Source organism: Martes martes (assembly GCF_963455335.1).
Source record: "Martes martes genome assembly, chromosome: 2".
NCBI classification, from domain to species: domain Eukaryota; kingdom Metazoa; phylum Chordata; class Mammalia; order Carnivora; family Mustelidae; genus Martes; species Martes martes.
This window is the reverse complement of record NC_137889.1, coordinates 15,093,777-15,119,963: the sequence shown is the minus strand read 5'-3', so window position 1 is coordinate 15,119,963 and position 26,187 is coordinate 15,093,777. Positions and strand designations below refer to the sequence as shown.

The window sequence follows — 26,187 nt, the reverse complement described above, 5'->3', positions numbered from 1 at the left end:
CCACCCACACGCAAGGGGGAGGGAGTTCTACAAATCCCTGGGGGGGGGGGTCATCGTTGAATTCTGTTTACAACCTCCAGGCTCTGTCTTTCTAGTGAATCTGGTCTGAGATTGGTTTTAGGGTTTGTTAGGGTGGGTCTATGGTAGGCCTTACTCAGGGTAGTGTTTCTCAATCCTGTTGAATTACAGTGCTGCCTAAAAAGCCTTTTTAGTTTATTTTTTTTAATTTTTATTTATTTGAGAGAGCACAAACCAGAGGATGGGGGGAGGCAGTGGGAGAAGCAGACTCTTCGCTGAGCAGGGAGCCTGACGCAGGACTGGATCCCAGGACCCCAGGATCATGACCTGAGCCCAAAGCAGACGCCTAGCCAACAGAGCCACCCAGGCGCCTGCAAGGCAACCATAGTTAAAAGCCAACTGGAAGTTTTATTTACTTTTTAAGACCATTTAATTTTTCAGTGTCTCTTTGTATTAGATTGTATACATAATAATTTAGAACTAAATGAGGAGGGTTGCTGGGGGGGTGCATGGGAGGGATAGGGTGGCTGGGTGATGGACATTGGGGAGGGTATGTGCTATGGTGAGTGCTGTGAGTTGTGTAAGACTGATGATTCACAGACCTGTACCCGGGGCAAGTAATACATTATATGTTAATAAAAAAATAATTTAGAACTAAGAGTAACAGCCAGAATTAAGAGTGTTTGATAATACTGTGCTCAGAATACTTACGTTTTAAGAGAAGGGAAACTTTTCTTAAATAAACATCTTTGCAATTTTTTTAAATTTTTTAAATTTTTTATTTTTTTGTAGAAAACTCAGAAAAAGGTGTTTTGTGGCAGAAGGAAGAAATCAAGAAGTGAAGCCATAGACTCAGGTACAGAATAGTGTTTTATACCTTGTCAAGCATTCAAGAATTTTATTTTAAAAACTTTGTTTTTGTTAAAGTAGTAAATTTTAAGTATATAAAATTGCTACTTTAAAAAGCTAAAAATATGTGTATTTGTAGTAACTGATTTTTTCCAACATCTGTTGTGAAAATTTTTAACCTACAACAAAGTTCAAGGACTCTTAAAATATGTATTTATAGTGTTAGATTTTACTATTACACCTGCTTAATCATTTTTCATCACAGTGTTGAAACTGTGTTGAACACATAACGTGGTTTCACCCTTCTGAATAAGGTTCTTTTTTTCACTTGGCATAACTTCTTTGAGATTCATCTGCATTGTTCTGCATTTTTATTAATACAAGTAAAAATTTATTGAAAAATGGGAGGAAAATAAAGCATTCTCTCTTTCATGTCTTTTAAAAGATAAGCCATATATGTTTAGAAAATTTGGAAAATATAGAAAGGAAGATAAAATCACCTACAATCCCATCATCCAAAAAGAGCCCCCCTGCTTTTTGGTGTATACTCTTCAGTCCTTTTACCGCAACTGCTCACCCCAGATGGGATCATATCCTTATCATTAAGTATCGTACAACCCAATTTTACTGGATGCTTGATCTTTCACCCACATTACTAAAACCAGATCAGTGCACTGAGGAATCTCGATGTGTTCCAGAAGTGATCTACTAGGTAGATTAAAGTTACGAAACTGTAATTAACAAAAAAGAGCTCTGTGACCAGTGGTAGCAGCGGACCAAGTAAAGGTAGAGCAGGGAGTTCTGAGTCAGCAGTGGGTTAGGCTCTTTTGGTAGAAATGGGAGAACCAAGGGGACGGCAGGTAGTGACCACTGAGACGGTGATTTGTGGCTTAGGGAGAAGTGAGTCATGTCTCCTCCCACGTGCCTCTCCAGCCATAGCTCTTTTTGGCAATTTAGTGGGACAGTCTTTGTTGTAGGCTTTCAGAACCCTGGGCCTAGAGCCAAAAATGTTGAGTATGTTAAATGGACTTCTCTTAATATTCCAGATCGTTCCGACTCTGAACCTATTTGGTGTCTGAAAGGAAAGAAAGCCAGTGACATCATGGAGTTAGATGTTGTTTTGTCTGCGTTTGAGAAAACCATCCTAGAGTATGAGTAAGTCTTCCGATGTGATATATGTGCCCAGTGAATGTTCCTTGAAGCATCACTTTGCTCATCCCATGGCTTCTGATGTGTTTTCATCACCTAGTTGATGAATTTTTACATTTCCATTATAATTTTTTCTTTAATCCTGTGAATTATTTAGTAGTATGTTTTGGTATGTCCAAATATGTGACTTCTTAATTTATATTTTTATATTAACCTTGTGTCTTAAAATATGTTGTGATCAAATTTGAGAGATTGGTGATTTTTTTTTGTAATTTTGAAGTTTTCTTTATGGCCTAGCACATAATCTGTGGGGAATCTAATTATTGGATCTGTGTCGAATCAGTATTGTTTTTCCTGATTCTTTATCAGTTTATGCTGAATATATTTAGAGACTATTCTGTTAGGACATCACATTTAATTGCTTGGTCTCGTAGTCTGAATGTTTTATCCTTCTGTAGTACCCTCTCCATTCCTAAAAGTGTTTTGGTCTTAAAATCTGTTTTATCTGATACCAGTATTATGTCACTAGATTTCTTTTGCTAAGATTTGCTAGAACTTACATTCTTTTTACTTCCTTTTATTTCCAGCCTTTGTCTGACCTTAAAAAATTTTTTTATAAGAAACAGTAAAGTTTAGGGGTACCTGGGTGGCTCAGTCAGTTAAGCGTCTGCTTTTGGCTCAGGTCATGATCTCAGGGTCCTGGGGTCCAACCCTGCACTGGCTCCCTGCTCAGTGGGGAACCTGCTTCTTCTCTCTCTCTCTGCCCCTTTCCCACTGCTCCTGCTCTCTTTCACATGTGCACTTACATGCACTCTCTCTCAAATAAATAAAATCTTAAAAAAAAGTAGTAAAGTTTAAATCCAATGTGTCCATCTATCTTGACTTCAGTCCATTTACATATATTATAATTATCAATATATTTGGAAGAATGTGTTGATATATTGTTTTTACTTTAGTTTTTTTGTTTCTCCTTTGATGTTTTTAGTTATAACTTTTTTTTAAAAAGAGAATTTGTAACTCTCCACTAGTAAGACTAGAACTCTGGCAAGCTCTCTTAACTCTTGGTCACCTCTCCCATTCCCCTACCCCAGAGATTTTTAATTCTGGGCTAAGATACATTGTTTACTCTTCTCTCTTCTTAAGACTGCAGCAAACCTTATTCAGGTATTTATTTGATCACCATTATTTCATATACTTCTTATGACAACCTCTAGTAATGTTTCTTATTTAAGTATTTATTCCAACACTTTTGAGTGTGGCTCTTTGTGCTGTAAAATTTCTAAATCCTTTGGATTATTTTGGTCATGACATTGAATTTGAAGGACAGTTTAGCTGAATATAGTATTCTAGGTTCCAAATCATTTCCTTAAATACTTTGGAGTCCAGTAAGTCAGGTCAGGGCTTACCCTTTGCCCTCCAGAGATAAGTAGCGTTAAGAGCTGCCACACTCCTTAGATTATCATTCTCCAGCCCTGGGGTTTTGGCAGGGGAAAGGGGAGAAGACAAACGCCCAAAGGTAGTCTCCACGTCGCTTTCCAGGCCCCATAGGCACAGCCCAGGTTTTACTCTCGAAGGCACAGGGACAGACAGACATTGGCTGTGGCTTTTGGCACAGCTTGTGAGAATCATGCTGGGGAAGAAGCAGAGGCCAGCCTCGACCTCTCCCTTCTGGTTCTGGGCCACAGCCCCTGTCCCTCTCACCGGTTCACCCATTCTAAATAACCTCTTCCTCTCACCTCAGGGTTTTTCACAGCTTTCCCCATTTTGAGGGAGTTTGCCCTCTTTGGTTCTTCTGGGGTTAATCTTGGGGAAAGGAGCCAGCCTGTCGTGCTAACTTATCATCTTTGTGGGAATTGTCTGTTTTATTCTTCCGTAGTGTATGTTCTCTTTGGTACTGTCCGCTCTAAAGCCAGTGTGTGGTTAAAATTGGTACAGAAGGTCTCTTACTATAGACCATCTCTTGACTGTGGTACTCTTTTCCCACTCGTACATCTCTTTAAAGGAAGAAAAGACTTAGAGATTTCAGATGTTTTAGCAAAATGGCAATATCTTGCCTTTTAGTATAGTGTTCTTGATGTAAGAAATGATTTAGAAGAGCTGTAGTATTTTTGTTAGCCTTTTTTTTTAAAAAATAGGCCCCATGCTGAGTGTGGGACTTGAACTCATGACCCTGAGATCAAGAGTTGCATACACTAGCGATTGAGCCAGCCAGGTGCTTCATGGACTTTTTTATTTTTTTTTTTTAATTTGAGTAACATATAATGTATTATTTGTTTCAGGGGTACAGGTCCGTGATTCATCAGTCTTATACACATACCCTTGTGTTTTTGTCATACCCCATGATTCTGATAGAATCACTGGTCTTGTTTTATTTTCTTAACCTAAAGTATTCTCAACCATATGAAAAGTTTTATTCAAAATCAAGTTAAATATTTGAGGGTGTACTATTTTTAGTACCCTATACCTGGAATTCACACCTGGATAATTTGCTAAGTTTAGATTGTAAGCAATTTACCAATGTATATATAATTAGGGAAATAGGCCATGAAATGCAGACAGTACAAACATAGGCTATTTTATAACTGATTCAATTAGTTATTTGTAGGGAAGTGACCAGATTTTTAAGGTACTAGAATTTGAAAAAGTTGTGTCCAGCTATCGTATGTAGACCACCACCATTTCTGTTGGTATAGTCTACTAAATTTATCATCATTGTAAGCCATATGCAGAAAGATCTAACCAGTTTTCCTGATTTTTTATATGTTTTTAACATCTTAAAGTCCTGATTTCATATTTATATTAGAAATACCTTTTTTAAAGGTAGGGCTGATGAACTTTTTAATTGTGAATTTTTATTTTTTAAATTTATTTTTATTTAAATGTGCATTTATGTACCATAAAATGTACCATCTTAACCGTTTTTAAGTATACAATTCAGTAGTGTTAAATACTTGGTTTGCTTTCTCAAGATTGTTTTGACTATTTGGTGTCCTTTCAGATTCCATATGAAGTTTAGGATTTTTATTTGTGTTTTCTGCAAAAAAGCCATTGGAAATTTAGTGGTTACTGTATTGAATCTATAGATTGCTTTGGGTAGTATGAACATTTTAATAGTATTAAGGCTTCCAGTCCATGAACATGGGATGTTTTTCCTTTTATTTGTATTCCCAATTTCTTTCAACTATGTTTTTATAGTTTTCAGTGTATAAATATTTTACCTCCTTGGTTAAATTTATTTCTAAGTATTTTGTTCTTTTTGATGCCATTGTAAATGGGATTGTTTTCCTAATTACCTTTTTGGATTGTTCATTGTTAGTATATAGAAATGCAACTGTTTTCTGTATGTTCATTTTTGTATCCTGCAATTCTTGCTGAATTTGTTTATTCTAATAGTTTTTGTGTGTGTATGGGATCTTCAGGATTTTCTACATATAAAATCATGTCCTCTGTGACAAGTAATTTTACTTCTTTTCCAGTTGGATACCATTTAATTCTTTTTCTTACCTAATTGCTTTGGCTAATATTCCCAGTACTGAGTTGAATAGTAATGGCAAGTGAAGCATCCCCACTTTGTTCCTGGTCTAAGGGCAATAGCTTTTAACTTTCACCACTGAGTATGATGTTAGCTGTAGCCTTTTCATGTATGGCCTTTATATTGATGTAATTTCCTTCTATTGATAGTTTGTTGAAAGTTTTTATTATGAAAGGGTGTTGGATTTTGTCAGGTGTTTTTTCTGTATCAATTGAGATGCTCATATGGCTTTTGTCCTTCTGTTCTGTTATTGTATGTTGCATTGATTGTATTTCTTATGTTGAACTATCCTTGCATTCCAGAAATCCACTTCATGATGTATAATCATTTAAATGTGTTGTTGAATTCCCTTTACAAGTATTTTGTTGAGGAGTTTTGCATTAATAAGGATATTGGTCTCTCATTTTCTTTTCTTATCTTTTCTTATCTTTGTCTGATTTTGGTATCAGGGTAATGCCAGGCTCATAAAATGTTTGGAAGTGTTTCTCTCCCCCACTTAAATTTCTTTCTTTTTTTTTTTCTTTCTTTTTTTTATTTATTTGTCAGAGAGAGAGAGGAGCGAGAGTGAGCACAAGTAGACAGAGTGGCAGGCAGAGGCAGAGGGAGAAGCAGGCTCCCTGCCGAGCAAGGAGCCCGATGTGGGACTCGATCCCAGGACGCTGGGATCATGACCTGAGCCGAAGGCAGCTGCTCAACCAACTGAGCCACCCAGGCGTCCCATCCCCACTTAAATTTCTTGTAAGAGTTTGAGAGGGATTGTTAATTCTTCTTCAGATATTTGGTAGAATTCTCCAGTGAAGCCACCTGGTTTGGGGGTCTTAGATAGGAGGTTTTTGATTAGTGATCCAGTCTCCTTTACCAGCTATAGGTTTGAACATATTTTTTATTTCTTCCTGATTCAAGCTTAGCAGGTTTTATGTTCTTAGAATTTCTGCATTTCTTCAAGGTTACCCAGTTTGTGGGCTTGTAATTGTTCACAGCAGTCTCTTATGAGGCTTTTTACTTCTGTGGCATCAGTTGTAATGCCTGCTCTTTCATTTTCTGAGTCTTTTTTTCGTAATCTAAGGATTGGTCCGTTCTGTTGATCTCTTCAAAAAACTATTAGGTTAATTCTTTTTCCTGTTTTTCATTTTTATTTTATTTCTGCTCTAATTTTTACTGTTCTTCATTATGCTAGTGCTAAGTTTGATCTTTTTCTAGTTCCTTGAGGTGTAAAGTTAGGTTGTTAATTTGAAGTATTTCTTCCTTTTTTTAATGTAGGTGTTTATTGGTATCAGCTTCTTAGTACTGCTTTTGCTGCATCCCATAAGTGTTGGTACATTGTTTTTGTTCTCATTTGTTCCAAGATACTTTCTAATTTCCCTTGTTACTGTTTGAACAATTGGTAGTTCAAGAATGTATTGTTTAATTTCCACATATTTGTGAGTTTTCCAGGTTTCATTTTGCTGTTGATTTCTAGTTTTGTTCCACTGTGGTCTCATAAGACACTCGGTATGATTTTAGTTGTATTAAATTGGTTAAGACTTATTTTGTCACCTAACATGTGATCTGTCTTGGAGAATGTTCTGTGTGCATGTCAGAAGAATGTGGATTCTATTATTGGGTGGAATGTTCTATTAGGTGTATTAGATCCATTTGGTTTATAGTATTGTTCAAATCTCCTATTTCTTTATTGATCTTCTGTCTGGTTGATGTATTGTTGAAAGTGACGTATTGAAATCACCTACTATTCCTGTGTTACTGCCTGTTTCCCCCTTCAGTTCTGTTAATTCAGAATTGTTGAATTGCTCCAGTGTTGGGTGCACATATAACTTTTATATTTTCCTGGTGAACTGACCCTTTTATCATTACATAATATTCTTTTGTGACTATTTTTGACTTCGTCTATTTTGTCCAATGTAAGTATGGTCACCACTTCTGTCTTTTGGTTACCATTTGATGGAGTATCTTTTTTGCCTTTAGCCTGTGTATTTCCTTATACCTAACTAAAAAGTGAGTCTCTTGTAGGCAGCATGCAGTTGGATCTTTTTTTTTTCTTTTTTAAATCTAGTCAGCCACTTGATTTCTTTCGATTGGGGAATTCCTGATAATGACAGACTTACTACTGAATTCTATTGTTTTCTCTAAGTCTTATAGTTATTTGGTTCTTCTTTTCCTCTCTCCTCACCTTCCTTTGTGGGTTTTTTTTTTTTTTTTTTTGTAGTGACATGTCTTGAGTCACTGTTCTACACAAAATCTACACAAAATCTGTAGATTTTGTGTGTAAATGTGTGTGCTTACATTGGGGGTGACATAAATGATTTTAATAGCAGTCTGCTTCAACATGATAACCTCAGTCACCTACAAAAGCTCTACTCCTTTATGTCTCCCTCCCCCACTGTATGGGGATAAATAACACTTTGTTATCGATAGCACAGATTTCACCTTTTTGTTTTTTTTACCATTAGACACAGTTCCATAGTTTTTATGCTTTTATCTTTTAAATTCTATATCAGTATTAAAAGTGATCTGTGCATCACTATCACAGTTTTATGGGGTCTGTATCCATCTGTATATTTACCTTTACCAGAGACCTTTATATTTTTATATACTTTTGTGTTATTGTCTATTGTCCTTTTTTTTTCAACTTGAAGGACTCCCTTTAGTAATTCTTATAAGGCAGGTCTAGTGATGATGAACCCAGCCTTTGCTTATCTGGGAAAGTCTCTATTTCTCCTTGATTTCTGAAGGATAATTCCACCAGGTATAGTATTCTTGGATGGCACTTTTTTCTTTCAGTGCTTTGTATAGATCATCCCATCCTCTGTCCTATAATGTCTCTGCTGAGAAATCCACTGACAATGTTATGGGAGTTCCTTTGTACATGATAAGTTGCTTTTCTCTTGCTACCTTCAGGATTCTATTTTTGCCTTTGAATTTTGACAGTTTGAATATTATGTGTGTCAGTGTGGGCCTCTTTGGGTTCCTCTTAGCTGAGGTCTTTTGAGCTTTCTGAATTTGGGTGTCCATTTCCAGCCTCAGATTTGGGAAGTTTGGGGCATTTCTTCAAACATGTTCTCTGCTCTTTTCTGTTCCTCCTTTTTGGAGTTACTCCTAACACACATAATGGTGTATTGAATGGTTCCCGTAAGTCCCAAATGTTCTCCACTTCATTCCATTTTGTTCTTCCACCTTGAGTTTCAAAAGACTCATTCTAGAGTTTGCCATTTCTTTCCTCTGCTCGATCAAATCTGCTGTGAACCCATCTAGTGAATTTTGCAATTGTCATTGTATTATTCGGCTCCAGAACTTGATTCTTTTTATAAGTTCTCTTTGTTGATATTGTCATTTTGTTTATGCCTCATTTTCCTGATGTATTTTATTCATGTTTTCTTATAGCACATTGAGCTTCATTAAGATTATTTTTGAGTTGTTATTTGCTTATGAATGTTATGTATTTGTGAATTTGCTAATTCATAGGTTTCCATTTCTTTATTTAAAGTCTATTTCTCGGGATTTTTCCCCCCACTTGATTGGGTTTTGTTTCTTCTAGTGCCTTGTTATTTTTTGCAGTGTTTTGTACATATAAAAAGCAGCTACCCCTCCCCATCTTTACGTACTGGATTTGTACAGGGGAAGGCCTTTGCTAGTCAGCCTGGGTGGTCCCTCAATCCTTTCTGGGGATGTATCATCTTTGGGCTTGTGCATGTAGTTTTCCAACCAGAGAGGTTTGCTGCTTTCTTTTTTAGGGATTTGTAATCTCTGAAGACTAGAGCTCCCTCTGGTGTCTCTCTGTGGTACTGTAGGTTCTCTCGTGCTGCAACAAGGTGCTGAGCTCCTTTGTGGTTTCTCGGACCAGAGGCATCCAAACTATTTCAGTTCCCACTACTGCTCTACTTCAGGTGACACAGAAACCATTCCAAATGTCGGATAACCTTCTTCTTTTCTTTTTCCCCGCCAAGGGAGAAGGTGTGAGCATTCTGGATCAGGAATGATGGGAGGCCCTTGGGCAGCCCCCTGAAAAGCCAGAACCTACGTTCCACTCTTTCTTTACCACGCACAGAGCTTCTCAATTGAACCAAGCTTTGCTGGCTTGGGAGATGGGCTGTCCAAGTTGATATGAAGCCACTTTTCTTACCTTCTTACCTGTTTCAGTAGGATTGTTCCTGACTTTGAACTTGCCTGCAACTTGATTGGTTTCTGGGATTCTCACAAGGCCTTTTGGGCTGTGTATAGTTGTTAAGTTGGTATCCCTGTGCGGGGAATCTGGCCTGGGCTTTCTATTCCACTATCTTGCTGATGTCACTAGAAACACACTTCTAACACTTTTTCGATGAGACCTTTTACAAAGATCTGTATTCGAAAGTACAGGCCTTCTCTTGTGTCATGCTTCGCTCAGCCCCCTTCTCCTGAGTATCTTTTCTTATGGATCTCCCCCAAGAGAGAAACCATTTTCTAATTACCTGTCATTTATACAGAATACTTATTACTTTCAATTAAAGGGACCCTTTCTAGTACCCTACGGGGCCGAGGCAGAGTAGGGGGTTTGCAGCTGTCCTGGAAGACGGCTGCCACCGCTGCACACCGGGGATCTGCCATGCTGCCGTGAGCACGCCAGACTGGGAGCCTTGGGATACCTCGGATGACGGGGACCAGAGCCAGTTTGATAGGGTTAGCTCTGCAAGGTTTTGAAGAACTGGACGTTCAGCTGTGTCAGTCCCTCTGGCTTCTCCCTACTTAACTTTTTGGGCAGTCCAGATGTGTCACACAATTATTCCTCCAGTTGTTGGCAGGCACGGAGGGGCTGAAGTCTGCCGCTCATTGGATCCAGTGCTAGGGAAGGACGGGGACTAGCTGTACACCTTTCTGTGTCGCTTGCCTTCACCTGTGGACGTAGCCAGTGTCAGGGAGTGAAGCTAACCACATACCCGAAGGCTTAGGGAAAACTATTTCCTGTTCCTTCTCTTTTGTTGAGGCTGCTTGTAGTGTTTCAGGTTTTTTTGTTTTTTTTTTTTAAGATTTTATTTATTTGAGAGAGAGAACATGAGCTGGGAAGGTGGGGGTGTAGAATGGGCAGAGGGAGAAGGAGTAGTAGACTCCAGGCTGAGCAGGGAACCCACCACTGGGCTCGATCCAAAGATCTTGGGATCATGACCTGAGCCTAAGGCGGACACTTAACCGACTGAGGCACCCAGGCACACCTTTAGTTTTTTCCTTTAAGCCTGAGAAATATCTTTAGCCATCCCATCTTAGATCTTCAAAATAGTGTATGCCAAATCGTGGTTTGTTGATGTGCTAAAGCAAATGAAACACACCTTTCAAAGTCCTTTATATAATACCTAGTCTGATCTTTTTTTTTTTCCTGCTATAGACAAAAAATAGAATCTAAAATTTTTAAGGAAGCCATCAAAAAATTTCATTCTAATGTGAAAGAAGAACTCATCAAAATGGTAAGTTCACTGACATAAATTTGTCGGTCTCAGTTTGTACGCTCATCCTGCGGCAGCAGACGGTTACCCTAGAGAAGACCCTCCTGTGCTGGTGGCGATGTGAAGAGCTCGTTAGAACTGTTCCTGTTTCACGGGTTGTTTTTAAACTAAATGCAATACATCGTAAGTTCATAAACATTTTAATTTTGGAGAGTGCACACAGATTTTTTTCTTTTGTGCAGCTTAGAGAAGTCCAGATGTCAAAAACTCTGAAAAGGAAGAACACAAAGGTAAGTCACGTGTGTGTGATTAGATGCAGACAGTCACGTGGGCCACTGAGCCATGCAGCGCTAAGTAACGCCCTTGACTCTGGCTTTCGGGACCTTTGCTTTGTCGAAGTTTTTTTTTTTTAAGTCAGGCTTTTGTCTGGTTGGTCTTGTGGTTGTGTACTATCAATGCATGCTAAGGGATGGGGATCCCAACCAGCCTAAGGCGGCTATCAAGGCCCAAATAACCACTTCCATGGTATTAACTCTAACTAATTATTAAGTAATACATACTTATTGCTTTTGTGGCTGTCAAAGAGTAAAACCTTTTAGCATAAAGAACTGTTCCAGTCTCGAGTCAAGGGACAGCCTGGGAAGAATACTGTGTTAAGGGTTCAGCGACCTCCTTTCTTGTCCTGGTTCTTCTACTTCAGTGTTGTCCCACCTTCTTAGAAACTCTGTACCACGAGGATATGTGAGGAGAAACAAGTCAGGGAACCCCCGGACCTGACTTGCCCATCGGTGTATGTGTGGACCAGGTGACCTGTGAGCTCCACGCTTGCATGAATCCAAGAATGGAAGAGTGGCTCCCCCACCACATTTATAATAGAAATGGAGTTGAAACGCACATATTTTTGTTTCCACGATTTACAGACCTTTGCTGGGTTTTTCTCCTTCAGTTTCATCGTCCTGCTGGTTAGCTCTGAATTGCTTGCAAGGGAACAGCCCGAGTGTCCAGCCGTGGAACAGTCCCCAAAAGGGACGGCTGAAATAATACTCTGTAATATATAAATAATCTCTTTAAAACACAGATTGGATTAGGATAGTCTCCTGCATCAGCATTTTCCTGGTGTATCTACATAAAATCCCAGCTCCTTCCTTGATGGCTCGCGGGGTCTGAAAGGTCTGGCCCCGGCTTCCCCTTCAGAGCTGTCCTGGAGTAAACGCCCCTGCGGTCTCCTTCCTACTCCATCTCTAACACCCGGTACAGGGTCGCTAGCAGTGCAGTGCTGGAACATTTAAGGAGTTATTTCAACGAATTTTTGTCTTGCTTTAGATTATTTCAGATATTGAAAAGAAAAGGCAGCGTTTGCTTGAACTCCAGGATGAACTGCTTCGGTAAGATAATGTCTTATCTAAGCTCCTCTAAGAACTTACCTGAAGGGATGTGATTACAGTACAGTGGGGGTCTGGGGGGCCCCCCGCTGAGGTCTGTATTGTCCTGCGATCCCGGGTGTTCTTGGTGTCTGGAAGCTCAGTGAAGGTGGTCGTGCTGCGGAGCTGGAGCTTTTGGCAAAAGAGAGTTCGGCTCGGATCTCTCTGCGGTCAGATCTGACCGTGGCCCACGAGGCAGCCCAAGTAGAGATTTAGTGTGCAGACTCTGGGACTGGATACCCGGGTTCAAACCCAGGTTCGGCCACTTATCGGCTGTGCCCCCTTGGGTCAGGCTGCTGACCTTCCCAGGGCCTCAGTTCCTCTTCAGTAAAGGAGCACGATACCCACCCCTCCCAGGGCGCTGGGAGGGTTAAATGACTAAACATGCAGAGTGCTTCGCGGTGACCGCAGTTCAGCCGGTGCCGTGTGTGTTACCGGTTCTCGTTAATGTGATCGTCGGTGTGGCGCTCGTGTGATGTGAACGCGCCCCCGTGTGCGGGGCCTGGGACGTCCCCGCGGTGGGGTCGCCCGCACGCAGGGCTCAGGCGGCCTTCCGTGCGGCCAGGACGACTGGCTGAAGGGGTCCTAGAGCAGCAGGAGGAGCAGGAGTCAGGTCCACTCTGTGCTCCGAAGAGTGTTGCAAAACAGGACGAGAAAGTGGCATGATCAGAAAAGACCGCCTGTCATTCCAGTGCTGAGTCTGAGACAAGAGAATGCCAGAGAGGTTTGGGAGAGGGTCCAGCGCGTTGGCTCCCCTGTCCTGCCCGGGCCCGGTGCCAGCCTGGGGAAAAGCTACCAGGGGCTCAGGCCTAAAGAAAACTGCATTTGAACAAGCTTCCTGGGTGCGCTGGGCACTGGCCTGCAGGCTTCAGATATTTGCTTGTTACCCTCATAATCCTGGGAGATGGGTTATGATGCCCGTTTGTTTTTTTTTAAAGATTTTATTTACTTGACAGACGGAGATCACAAGTAGGCAGAGAGGCAGGCAGCGAGGCACGCAGCCTCCTACCCTCTTGGCTGTTCCACTTGACTGTAGGCATTCATTTGGGGGAAACGGTCTCGTCGTCGTTGCAGGTTAGAACCACAGCTGAAACAACTACAAGTCAAATATGACGAACTTAAGGAGAGAAAATCTTCCCTGAGGAATGCAGCGTGTTTCTTATCTAACCTAAGACAGCTTCATCAAGATTACTCAGATATTCAAGAAAAAGAACCTCATGTAAAAGAAACGGTAACTTCAATTTTTATTTTTAACTGTGATTCAGAAGACGAGGGCATCTGCACAGTGGAGTACTTCTACAGGAGCTTGGAGGGGGGAGAAGGAAATGGGGGTGCAGCATTACAGTCACCCAAACAGCGTCACTGTGATCATCACCTCTTTGGCTACTTCAGGCTAGAGGAGTAGAGAACAATCTAGAAATGCTGATTTTATTAAAGAGAAATGGCTGAACATAAGCCATCATCCCCCATGCATGGTAGGTCTAATTTTAGAAGTCGGGAACCGTGAGAGGGACCTAGAGTAGGGAAAGGCGTATGTTATTTTTATAAAACTTGTTGCTTCTGGATTTTTGCGCAGATGTTGCTGCTGTTACAAGAACCAGCTCAGATCAATAGAAATTTAAATTACAGGGGAAAAAAATCCAAATATAATTTTATGTAAAATGTAAATACATATCTTATGATCATACTTGTATTCTTCACTTCTAAGTTCAATTTTAAGTTTTTACCCTGATTTAAAAGCCTTGAGTTTGTATATTAGATCTGAAAATAGAATGCTTTTAATGTTTTCTGTGACGGTACCCAACTAGTCTACATCTTGCTTGAGTTGGGGATTTGGTTACTCACTTGGAGATGATCATAGCACTGCTTGAATTTGAACATACTTTGGTGGAAACAGAGACTTGAGGACCTGACTTTGCTCAGAATACACTAGTCTTTCTAACATGTCCTTCGCATGCCCGCAGGCCGTCTGTGCTCTCTTGTAGTGTCTCTCTTCCTTTGTGGAAAGTAGATATTTGGGAATCTGTCTTCTTTCCTAAACGAGAATTCTAACCCCAAATGTTAGTCCTACCCCTCACACCTCCCTGAGAGCGCATGTCCCATGGCAGCTTGAATACATAGGCTCTCAAATATCTGAAGTTCATAGTACTAGGGTAGAGTCGAGTCTAGAAAGAATTAATTATGTAGATGGAAGTCATAGTTGCACAGCTTTTCCACGCAAAGCTGTTCTTTTCATTACTAAGGAAAACACCTTGAAAGAAATGAAATTAAACAGTTATCCTAAGTATGAGCAAATTCTGTAAGGGGAATATAGCCCGTCATCCTTAGATCTAGTTTACGACACAAAGCTTGGCTTTGTTATTTCAAAATCATGAGTTGGGTTTTGATTTCTATTTTATGTTAGGTTTTTATTCTAATTTAGTCTTCCCCATACATTTTTCCTCATGAACTTAGATGGGCCTAGTATTCGCCTTCCATTAGTTCTTCCAGTAAAAGTTAATCTGCCTTACGGTTTTCTGGATTTAAAATAGGCATGAGGTCAGCAGACTTGCCCAAACCAAGTCTCAATCTGTATGAGGAATGATTTTGTTTTAAATTTAGATGCCACAGTTCTTGGAACCAACTGGTCGTCTGGGAGATCAGCCTAAGTTTTCTAGAGCGGTTTCCTTGTAACCTTATTAATTGTGCCCTAAGGAAAAGGATTAAACCAATTTTTAAAAATGATCCTAATTTAAAAAAAAGTTTATGAAAAAGTTTATGAAAAGCTCTATTTGGCACTGAGCTGTGTAACAGATAGGGTTAAAGAAGTTTTTTAGGCATGTTAATCAAAATACAATTTTCCTTCAACAGTATGATTCATCCAGCCTTCCAGCTCTGTTAGTCAAAGCGAGAACCCTTCTGGGAGCTGAAAACCACCTACAAAATATCAACCATCAATTAGAGAAGCTCCTTGACCAGAAAGGTGACCAGTCTACTGAAATGTGACTCTATAAAGACTAGTCCCCTGCGCTTGCCTGTTCCCTTCTGATACTATACTTTTGTAAATAAAAATTCTTTGAGAAGTGAAATTTGTCTACTTGTTCAGGCTGGCTTGTCACCAAAATTTAGGATTACTGTGCTCATAGTCATTTGGTTTGAATGACCATGTTAAGTGGCAAGTTTGAGTGTATAAGTGGTTTTAGAGGCCAGATTCCAGACAGCAGCCAATCGGACTCTGACCTAGAAGACCTCTAACCGGAAGCGGCAGAGGGAGGAGTTCCGAGATAGGACGGAAGGACCGTGAACTCACCGCATCTCCAGACGCCCATGGAGCAGTTCCTCCTGAAGAACCGCTGCTCACTGACGCCAGGAGCCCGACCCGGCCCCATGGAGAGAGAAAGGTAAGAGGCGGACACGGGGTGACGGTGGGAACCCCAGCCCTGAAGCGCTGGCCCATGAGTCGCCAGCCCTGGGGCACAGCAAACCACCCCCCCCCCCCCCCAAAAAACAAAACATCAGTTTAGAGGACAGAGAGACTTGTAAGTGAAGGAAACCCATGCACTAACCTTAGAACATCCACCACGCTGTAGGGGAACTGCTGGAACTCTCTGGGGCTCAAGAGGCTGAGGAGCACTGTTGTTCATTTACCCCCTGCCTGAGAGCCTGGCTGGAGCAGGGTCTGGGCCCCCTAACCAGTCCTCTAGGCCTGGCCCCTTGAGCCCTGGGCCTTTAGGCTATGGCAGCTGCAGGGCGAGAGAGGCCCAGCTATCCCCCGAGCACTGACCCCCCCCAACCCATGTGCACCCCAGCTCCAGCCATGCCACAGAGCGGTGTTAGTGCCGAGCACGCCAGGACCCTCTGGCCTGGGCCCACTGCAGCCATCTGGCCCCGGCACCCCATCTTCAGCAGAGAGGACCTTGGGACTGCCGGGGCCCACGCTAGCCCCAGCTATCCCACCAAGGACTAGAAGTGACTATCATTTAAAAATAGACTGTTACAAAAAAAAAAAAAAAAAGACTGTTACATAGGTTAGTACATATGAACCTCGTGATAACCAAAACCCTAAAACAGACAAAACTGTCAAACCACAAGGGAAGAGACCAAGAAAGGTACAGAGAACAAAAGCACCCAGAAAATGGTTAACAAAATGGCATTTTGATATGCTCCAATCATAAGACACGGTGTAGCTAAATGGATTTAAAAACTGACGCATCTGGGGCGCCTGGGTGGCTCAGTGGGTTAAAGCCTCTGCCTTCAGCTCAGGTCATGATCCCAGGGTCCTGGGATCGAGCCCCGCATCGGGCTTTCTTCTCAGCAGGGAGCCTGCTTCCCCCTCTCTCTCTCCCTGCCTCTCTGCCTACTTGTGATCTCTGTCAAATAAATAAAATCTTAAAAAAAAAAATTGAAAAAAAATTAAAAACTGACACATCTATATAGACAAACTTCAGACCTAGACACAGACAGTGAAGGAAGGGGAAAAGAGATACTCCATGCAAATGGAATGGAAAAAAAAAAAGCTGGAGTAGCCATACTTAGACTTTAAAACAAAGACTAACAAAGGACAGAGAACGGCATTACATTATGGTCAGGGTCAATACAAAAAGATGGTAGAACATTAGTAAATATCTATGTACCCAATACAGGAACACCTACACACAAGGCAGATACTAATAGACATAAGGGGAAAAATTAACAATACAATAATAATATGGGACTTTAATACCCCCACTAAATCATCCAGACAGAAAATCAATAAGGGAACCTTGACCTTAACACATTAAACCAGAGGGACTTAAGATATACAGACTGTTCCATCCCCAAACTATAGAATACACATTCATTTCAAGGGCACATGGAGTATTCTCCAAGAAAGAGCACATGTCTCAAATTCAGGCAAACTGGAAAAAATACAAACGTGGAAAAGCAGCAGCATGCTATTGAACAATGAGTCAATGAAGAAACCAAAGATGAAACTGAAAAATACTGTGAGACAAAGAAAATGGAAACAACTTTCCAGAATCTAGGGGACACAGCAACAACAGTTCTCAGAGGGAAGTTCATAGTGATACAGGCTTACCTCAAAAAGCAAGAAAAGTCCCAAATAAAAAAATCTTTATGCCTAAAGGAGGTAGGAAAAGAAGATCGAACAAACCCCAAAGTTAGCAGAAGGAAGGAACTAATAAACATCAGAGGGTTAATAAATGGAGAATAAAAAAAAAGAAAATATCATGAAACTAAAAGCCGGTTCTTTGGTAAATCTCTTTAGCCAGATTCATTAAGAAAAAGAGAAGGGCACCAATAAAGTCAGAAATGGCTGACACCACAGAAATTCGAACCGTGAGATTACTGTGAACAATTATACACTAACAAAATGGTCGACCTAGAAGAAATGGATAAATTCCTAACAATATACAGCCTAAGACTGAATCACTAAGAAATAGAAAATCTGAATAGACTAATTACAACTAATGAAATAGAATCAGTCATTTAACGACTAAAAAAACAAAAGTCCAAGAGCATGTGGCTTCACAGGTAAATTGTACTAAACATTTAAAGAAGAGGCAGTATCTATTCTCAAATCATTCCAAAATACTGAAAAGGAAAGAATGCTTCCAAATTCATTTTACAAGGCCAGCATAACTGATAACCAACACTGGACAAAGACATCACAAAATTACAGGGCCGTGAGAGTGAGCCCCATGTCGAGCTCCGTGCTGGGCGTGGAGCCTGCTTAAGATTCTCACTCCCTCTCCCTCAGCCCTTACCCCCGTCTCTCTCTATATATGTTTTTTTGTTGTTGTTTTGTTTTGTTTTTAAGAGGATCAGTCTCTTTAGGCAAGGGCAATAAAAGCTGAAATAAACAAATGGGATTATATCAAACTCAATGTTTCTGCACAGCAAAGGAAACAACAAAATGAAAAGGCAACCTATGGAAAGGGAAAAGATATCTGTAAATCATACATTCAATAAAAGGTTAATAACAATATATAAAGAACTTACACAATATAAAAAAATTAAACACAGACAACAGACATATGAAAAGATGGCTCAGTATCACTAGTCACCAGAGAAACGCCAATCAAAACCATAATGAAGGGGTGCCTGGGTGGCTCAGCAGGTTAGGTGTCTGCCTTCAGCTCAGGTGATAATCCCAGAGTCCTGGGATCGAGCCCTGCTCAGCAGGGAGTCTGTTTCTACCTCTGGCCCTCCACCCCACTCATGTGCATGCTCTCCCTCTTTTCTCTCTCTCAAATAAATAAAATCTTAAAAAAAAAAAAGTATCACACCTCACAGCCATTAGATTGCTATTATCAAAAAGATAAGAAATAACCAGTGTTGGTGAGGAGAGAGAGAGAAGGCAACCCCGTGCACTGTAAGTTGGTGCGGCCACCATGGAAACAGTATGGAGGTTCCTCAAAAACTTAGAAACAGGGGCGCCTGGGTGGTTCAGCGGGTTAAAAGCTCTGCCTTCGGCTCGGGTCATGGTCTTAGGGTCCTGGGATCGAGCCCCGCGTCAGGCGGGGAGCCTGCTTCTCCCTCTCTCTCTCTGCCTGCCTTTCTGACTACTTGTGATCTCTGTCAAGTAAATAAAAAAAAATCTTTAAAAAAAAAACAAAAAAAAAACCTTAGAAACACTGTACGATCCAGTAACTCCACTTCCTCTGGGTATTTATCTGAAGAAAATGAACACAGTAATTCAAAGGACTGTACCATACCTATGTTTATTGAAGCATTATTATTCCTCGAAGCAGCCAAGATATGGAAGCAACCTAAGTGTCCACTGATAATGAATAAAGAAAATGAGGAGTATTATACAAATACACAGGAATATTTCTCAGCTGTAAAAAAGAATAAAAACCTGGCATTTGTAACCACTTGGGTGGAACTAGAGTGTATTATGCTGAGTGAAATAAGTCAAAGACAAATTCCATATGATTACATTTATATGTGGAATCTAAAAAACCAAACAGACTCCAAAATATAAGAAATTATCGGTTACCAGAGGGAGGAGAGGCTCAGGGGGGTAAAATAGGTAAAGATAAGTAAGAGGTACAAAATTCCAGTTATAAATTAAGTCATGAGGATGTAATATACGGTATAGGGAATATGCAGTCAGTAATATGTAATAACTTCGCGTGAGGACAGATGGTAACTAGAGTTACGGGAATCATTTTGTAATGTATAAAGATGCCGAATCGGGATATACACCTGAATAGGATACTGTATGTCAATTACACTTCAGTTAAAAATTTTTAAATAAGATTAAGAGTTTTAACCCATCAACAGACCTGCAAAATGAAGCTGATATGAACATAGACCAACTCTGGTCAATTAGTAAGATTTCTAATTTTGAAGAAAAACGGCTTACTTCAGTAAAAAACAGGAATTGAGAAGCAAAGTGATAAAACTTGGTTTTCATTAACAGGTTTAATAAGTTACTGTAACTTAACATATTTAGGTCACTAAATCGTCGCCAGGCCCAATCACAGCCGGTTACCTAAGAGCCCACGGTTAATGAGCTACTCTTGTAATACCTGCATGATGAGTTCATCGGGAATGTCCTCCTCTCCACCGCAGTAACCGAGGAGCCCGCTCTCTGCGGCTTCGGCTAGTTCAACATCTTCAGTAGCTTCCACAAAGTCAGTCTCGTCAAGGCCATCATCCCAGTCGGCATCGGAAACGGCACCTTCTGACAACAGGCCCGCTGGTGGCTTCTGAGCACTTCTGGTGTCACTGTTCAGTGTTTCAGCTGCTGTGAACTCTTCTTCCTTTAGTTTGAAAGGGGAAGGTAATGGAGAGTGGAGGGAGAGGATACAGGTCAGTCAAGGAGACTATGCGATGCTCTCACTCTATGGTCAGTCTAAGTTAAGCTAAAGGATTAGGTAGAAGACCAGTCCTTGAACGGACACTAAAATAAATATGCTGGATGACGGTGTCTCCAATACAGTCGCCATGGGAATGAATGAATTCAAATGTAGCTGCCACTGTAGCTCAGACACTCGAAACTCTAAATTTGGAAATGCTCCCCCCAACCCTCCAGCCTGGTTCCTCTGGTACATTCTTTTCAATATACACAGATGGGTCTAGAGAGATGGTAGACTGAATTTTTTAAAAAGCAGACAGTCCAGCTGAAGGTGAACTGGAAAATCTATCTGCTATCTTAAAAGACTGATTTTCCTATTTATAAAGTATTTTAAGAATTAACATGAATTTAAAGAATTGTTAAAAACAGTTGAGACAAGTGTCAAGACAGGAGTATGGATGTGTATATTAGATAACAGTAGTGTATCAACATTAAATTTCCTGAATTTAGGAATTTTACCATACTCATTTAAGAATATCCTTAACCTAAATATCTCTATTTACAAGCTTAAATATGAAGAGATGTAGGGCTGATGGCTGCAAATTCCTCTCAAGAGATTTGGTATGGACCGAATGTGTTACCCTAAATTCCTAAGTTGAAATGCTAACCCCCAACGTCATGGTATTAGGAGGGAGGCCTTTGGGAGGTGGTTAGGTCTTGAGGGTGCAGCCCTCATGACTGGGATTAGTAACCATATAAAAGGGACCCCAGAGCGCTCCTCATCCCTGTGACAGGGAGGGCCTGGCAAGAAGATGGCTATGACCCGGAGAGGCGACCAGACGCCAAATCGGCCAGTACCCTCAGCTCAGACTTCCAGCCTCCAGAACTGTGAGAAAGCACCCTGTAAACCCTTGGTTTACAAGCCATCCCGTCTGCGGTGCTGTGTTATAGCAGCCTGAATGGACTAAGACAAAAAGTCCTCCAAAATAACAACGTGCGCCCGAACAGCAGAGGGAGAACACAAATGTGGCCAAGTGTCAGCGATGGCAAATCTAGGTGAAGGGAGAGCTCCCTGTCGTTGGGCAACATTTCTACAAGGGGGAAAAAAAAAAAGAAATGTTTAAAAAACTAAGAGGATGAATGCAACAGAACATCAGGTAACTTACACTGATTGGTAATTCATTTTAAAATACTAAAAGCAAAAAAGCCAGGGGAAGCAGAAAGGACAGAATATAAACCGTTAAAATGATGTGATAAGTACATGGGTATTCATTAAGCTGTTCTTTTATTAATTTTCTATTTCAAATAATAAAAAAAAAAACTCTGTCCAAGCAGTGGTAATACGATGTACCAAAGCTACTTTTAACTTGGCATTTTTGAAGTATTACTGGATAAGCAGAAAAGTAACTTTTAAAAATCCACTGAAACCACAAATGTGCCTCAAAATAAGTCTCCAAACGTTTAAGGATGACATACACCTCCTCCTCTTAGAGGCAAAGTTTATTTTTACAAATTAATTTTTTCTTGGTTATTTCAAGAACACTTTTTAACCTAACAGTTTACCAGGGAATCTGGCTATCAGCTATATTGGTCCTGCTCCTACCATGTCTAAGTTAGATGTATGAATTTGTTCTGGAGACATTTTTTTAGTGAAATTGAATAGGCAGCAGACCATTACCCAGAATGTCAACTGAGCTCACTTAATCTGCGTGTAGCAGGTAACTTTTATTCTAACCAGAACACCAGAAAGGAAAAGGCTGACAGATGTGGGGAAAAGGAACACTAAAATGTTCAGTCTAGAAAATAACATGATCAAAGAGTTAATATAAAGTTCTCATTAAGGGCGCCTGGGTGGCTCAGTGGATTAAGCCGCTGCCTTCGGCTCAGGTCATGGTCTCGGGGTCCTGGGATCGAGCCCCGCATCGGGCTCTCTGCTCAGCAGAGAGCCTGCTTCCTCCTCTCTCTCTGCCTGCCTCTCTGCCTGCTTGTGATCTCTGCCTGTCAAATAAATAAATAAACCTTACAAAAAAAAAAGTTCTCATTAATTATCAACAAGACCTCAGAGAAAAGTGGATAGACGACAGTTACCGACAATGGATAATAGAAATACAAACAGAAAATCTGAAAGAAGTTCCATTTCCTCAATACATTAAGTAATGTAAACTGAAACAACTAAAATACCACTTTTGGCCAAACGGCATGATAAAGACTAAAAAGATAAAAATAAACTATGTTGGCAAAAATGTAGGGTAAACCAGTACTCCCTTAAATTGTGAAGCCTTATGTCCTACCATTTTTATGGATACCAACTGGTAATATGTACTCATGAAAACAAATTAGGAAAAAAGGCCTATACAGTAGGATGCATACTGTGACTCTGAATATACATGAGCATACATCAACAGAAATTCTGGAAGATAACTGCCAAAGCACATCAGTTATCCCTGACTGGTCAAATTCTAGGCAAGGAGGAGTTTATCCCTGTTGGCTTTTCATGTATCTTCCAATTTTTTCTCACAATGAGTGTGAATGATTTGGGGAAATAGAAGTTTTTAAAAGGACAAAGTCAATTTGGCCATCTGGTAATTTCTACCAAAATTTAAAATGCACACACCCTTTGACATAATTCTACTTCTAGCAATTCTACCTACAGACAGAGTTGTTGAAATAAACACAAAGATGAGTATTTTGATCTTCTTCCTAAAGCCAAGAGTGAGAGACTGTCGCTGGCTGGGTGCGGTCCAACAGGTGGGTCTGCACTCTGAGCGCAGCAGAGGAGGCCCGCGGGCACGCACGAGTGGGTGCGTGCAGACGCCGGCCCAGTCACCGGGGCACACTCCTACATGACAACACGTCCTGAGGACACGGCGCACAGCTCAGTTATACTGTTGTGCCGAGAACAGATTAGGAACGAGAGAGAAACTCAAACCTGCGCTCACCTCTTTGAGAAGAAACAGGAGACTCACTTCAGCAGGTAATGGAAAACCTGGACAAGAAAACAGTTTCACTCTTCTATGTAGCTGTCCACTTTTCACTTGGTACACATGTAAAAATTAGTAACTCACAGTCTGATCTGAAGTTTTCTGCTTTACATACAGGGTCGTGACATTTCTGATACCAAACTTCATTTTTCAGATCAACCAAAATCCTTTACATTGGGGAAAAAAAAAAAAGGGAAAAAGTTATTACTTAATCCCCAGACTGGATGGATAACAAAATTCATCTACATGCTGCTTACCAGAGACGTGCCTAAGACTTCAAGATGGAGACCAGGTAAGAAGTAAAAGGATGGAAATAAATAGACACCAACCCAAAGAAAACTCTGGTTGTCAAAAATAACACCCCAAGTGGACTTAAGGGCAAAATAACACACATCGACAAAAGTTCCTCCCAAGAAGACCTAGTTCCCGACCTGTTCCCGCCAAATACGACAGCTTCAAAATGAATGAGCAAAACTGACAGGACTCCAAGGATAAACAAACCGTGTACCGTAAATCAAGATTTTAAAAAACATTCTTTTAGTAATTGATACAAATAATCACAAAAAATTCAGTGAGGGTACAGAAAGTGTGAATGACCTAAAAAGTATTTTTTAATAAAATTAAAAGCAGTTAACACATTTGCTATAATAGGCTTATAGGAACACTGCCTCAGATCATTAGAAGTTCTTTATAATCACATATAAAACAATTATAAAAACTGAGTGTGCTAGGGTACCAGGTCCGTCTCATTAAATTTAAAAGTATTCACACAACACATCTCTGACCACAAAGCAAATTATTTAGAAATAAATAACAGAGGGGCAGCTGGCTGGCTCGATCAGCTAAGTATCAGGCTCTTGGTATTGGCCTGGATCACGATCTCAGGGTCCTGGGATCAAGCCCCGAATCGGGCTCCGCTCCCCATAGTTTGCCTGTCCCTCTCCTCTGCCACTTCCCCACCCTCTCGTGCACCCTCCTCGTGCACTCGCCTTCTCTTTCTCTCAAATAAATAAAATCTTTTTAAAAAAGTAACAAAAATAGCTAATAGAAACCCAAAACTTGGAAATTGAAACATTTCTAAATAATCAATTACTCAAAAATCATGATGGAAATTAGAAAATGAATGGAATTGAAAATACATAGTAAAATATGGGAAACAGTGCTAAAATGAGATTTGGAGAGAAATTTGGAATCCTAAAAGCATTATTCACAAAAAAGAATGGCTAAAGACCAATAAGTAACTAACTTGGGAAATGAAAAATAGAATAAACTCTAATAAAATAAAAGGCAGGAAGTAATAAAAAGCAAGATTTTAAAAGAATCAACAAGGCCAAAATGTGAAAACTAATACAATTCTTGCCAAGCTTGATCAAAATTAAATTAGCTAGACACAAATGTTATCAGAAATTAAGTGCAGATGTAACTACAAATCATAAAATATTAAAAATTTAAGAACATTAAGAACAATTTCTGCCAGTAACATTAAAAATTTTGGTAAAATAGACAAAGTACTAGATAAAAAGATACCAAACCAAGCACACCTAACAAGTTTCTGAAAACCTGGACCATCCTCATAAAGACCCCAGGGCTGCAGTCCCCCAGCTGAACACCAGACTGTCCCCAGGCCATGAAGAATATTTGCATCCTTCTAGGGAAACACAGTGACACTGGACATACTACTTGCTTAGTGTTCCCAGCTTCCATATTATAACAGCTTTCATTCCTTTCAGTGATGGCCTTTGTCGAGCTGAGGTTTTTGGTGGTGACTGTGACAACAAGGACCATAATCGGGGCGCCTGGGTGGCTCAGTCTGTTAAGCATCTGCCTTTGCCTCAGGTCATGATCCCAGGGTCCCGGGATTGAGCCCCGCATCAGGCTCCCTGCTTGGCGGAGAGTCTGCTTCTCCCTCTGTCCCTCCCCCCTGCTTAGTCTCTTCCTCTCTTGCTCTCAAATAAATAAAAATAAAATCTTAAAAAAAAGAAAAAGAAAAAAAACCTCACAGGGCTTTAAGAAAAAAAACCAAAGGCCATAACCGTCAATGTGGAATAAGAGAGAACTGGGGTGGCAGCGTCCACTAATTCCAAGGTTTAAGAGATTACGCAATGCTCAGGACACACACCCCACTAATAAGTATTTTTATGTAAGAATGAGTTCAAAGACGCAAACCTTATTTACAAATCCTCAGTTATGAGTAAGTCATGGGGATGTGATGGTGATGATCCATAGCTAACAGCACGGGGCTGCCTTTGGAGTCCTTGAATCTCAGAACGTATTCGTCAGCCCCGACCTCGGGTCAGACTGCTGTTTCATGTGAGTGTGGTTTGATCATCCAATGTCATATTCATTAGGGATCAGGTAAATTCAGATGAAAACCACAGTGTCCTCTTATATAACCAGATCAGCCAAACTGATTTTTAAAACATACCTTGGTGAGATTATGGAACGGCAGAAAATATCTGAAAACACTGCTGGCGGGAGAATACATTAGCTGGCCACTTGGGAAAATTACTTACGTAGTCATGTGAAGTCTGGGCATACTCTATCGCACATCAATTCTGCCTTCAGGCACGGACTTTGAGAAACTCTGGCATACGGGCCACAGGCAGGATGTACCCAAGCACCTGCAGCGGCATCACTCAGGCCAGCAAGCCAGATGTCCAGAGGAGGGAAACAGACGCGCACGTTCGTATTTATATAATGGCATACTGCACAACAATGGAAAAAAATAAGCAACGGCCGTGTGTTGGGGTACGGATGAACCCTACGAATTCCACGTTGACCAAAAAGCAATTCAGTTTACACAAGATTCAGAAACACAGAAAACAAAACAATCTATTGCTTGGAAATATAAATATGTATGGGGGAAAAAAACATTTAAAGAAAGCAAGGAAAAGATGAACACAAAACTCAGGACGAGAGTTATTATTATCTCAGATGGTCAGAGGAAAGGAGGAAACTGGGGTTGGTCCCACAGCGTGCTTCTGAGGTTTGGTCAAGTTCCACTTCCCACGGTGGGTGGCAGACAGGACACGTGATCATTTCAGCG

General features: G+C 40.6%; 2 protein-coding genes and 1 long non-coding RNA gene across 3 annotated transcripts in view; 1 reads left to right on the top strand and 2 right to left on the bottom strand.

Annotated features, from left to right (window-relative positions):
- CENPU (centromere protein U) overlaps positions 1-15,442 on the top strand; it is a 31,371-nt gene extending 15,929 nt beyond the window's left edge. Inside the window, exons 7-13 of the mRNA XM_080797586.1 lie at positions 811-874; positions 1,914-2,022; positions 10,899-10,977; positions 11,199-11,246; positions 12,280-12,341; positions 13,452-13,608; positions 15,228-15,442. Coding sequence (XP_080653712.1) covers positions 811-874; positions 1,914-2,022; positions 10,899-10,977; positions 11,199-11,246; positions 12,280-12,341; positions 13,452-13,608; positions 15,228-15,362 — 654 coding nt within the window. The 3' untranslated portion in view covers positions 15,363-15,442. The remainder of the gene's footprint in view (positions 1-810; positions 875-1,913; positions 2,023-10,898; positions 10,978-11,198; positions 11,247-12,279; positions 12,342-13,451; positions 13,609-15,227) is intronic.
- On the bottom strand, positions 10,543-14,088 carry LOC308339139. Its single transcript, XR_013966472.1, has 3 exons — positions 12,381-14,088; positions 11,879-12,001; positions 10,543-11,225 (listed from the first exon to the last, which is right to left on the bottom strand). It is a non-coding gene; the product is annotated as an uncharacterized lncRNA (long non-coding RNA).
- Positions 15,443-19,065: 3,623 nt separating the features above from the next.
- Positions 19,066-26,187, bottom strand: part of PRIMPOL (primase and DNA directed polymerase) — a 50,295-nt gene continuing 43,173 nt past the window's right edge. Inside the window, exons 11-13 of the mRNA XM_080796194.1 lie at positions 23,226-23,308; positions 23,100-23,146; positions 19,066-20,125 (exon numbers count right to left, since the gene is read on the bottom strand). Coding sequence (XP_080652320.1) covers positions 19,877-20,125; positions 23,100-23,146; positions 23,226-23,308 — 379 coding nt within the window. The 3' untranslated portion in view covers positions 19,066-19,876. The remainder of the gene's footprint in view (positions 20,126-23,099; positions 23,147-23,225; positions 23,309-26,187) is intronic.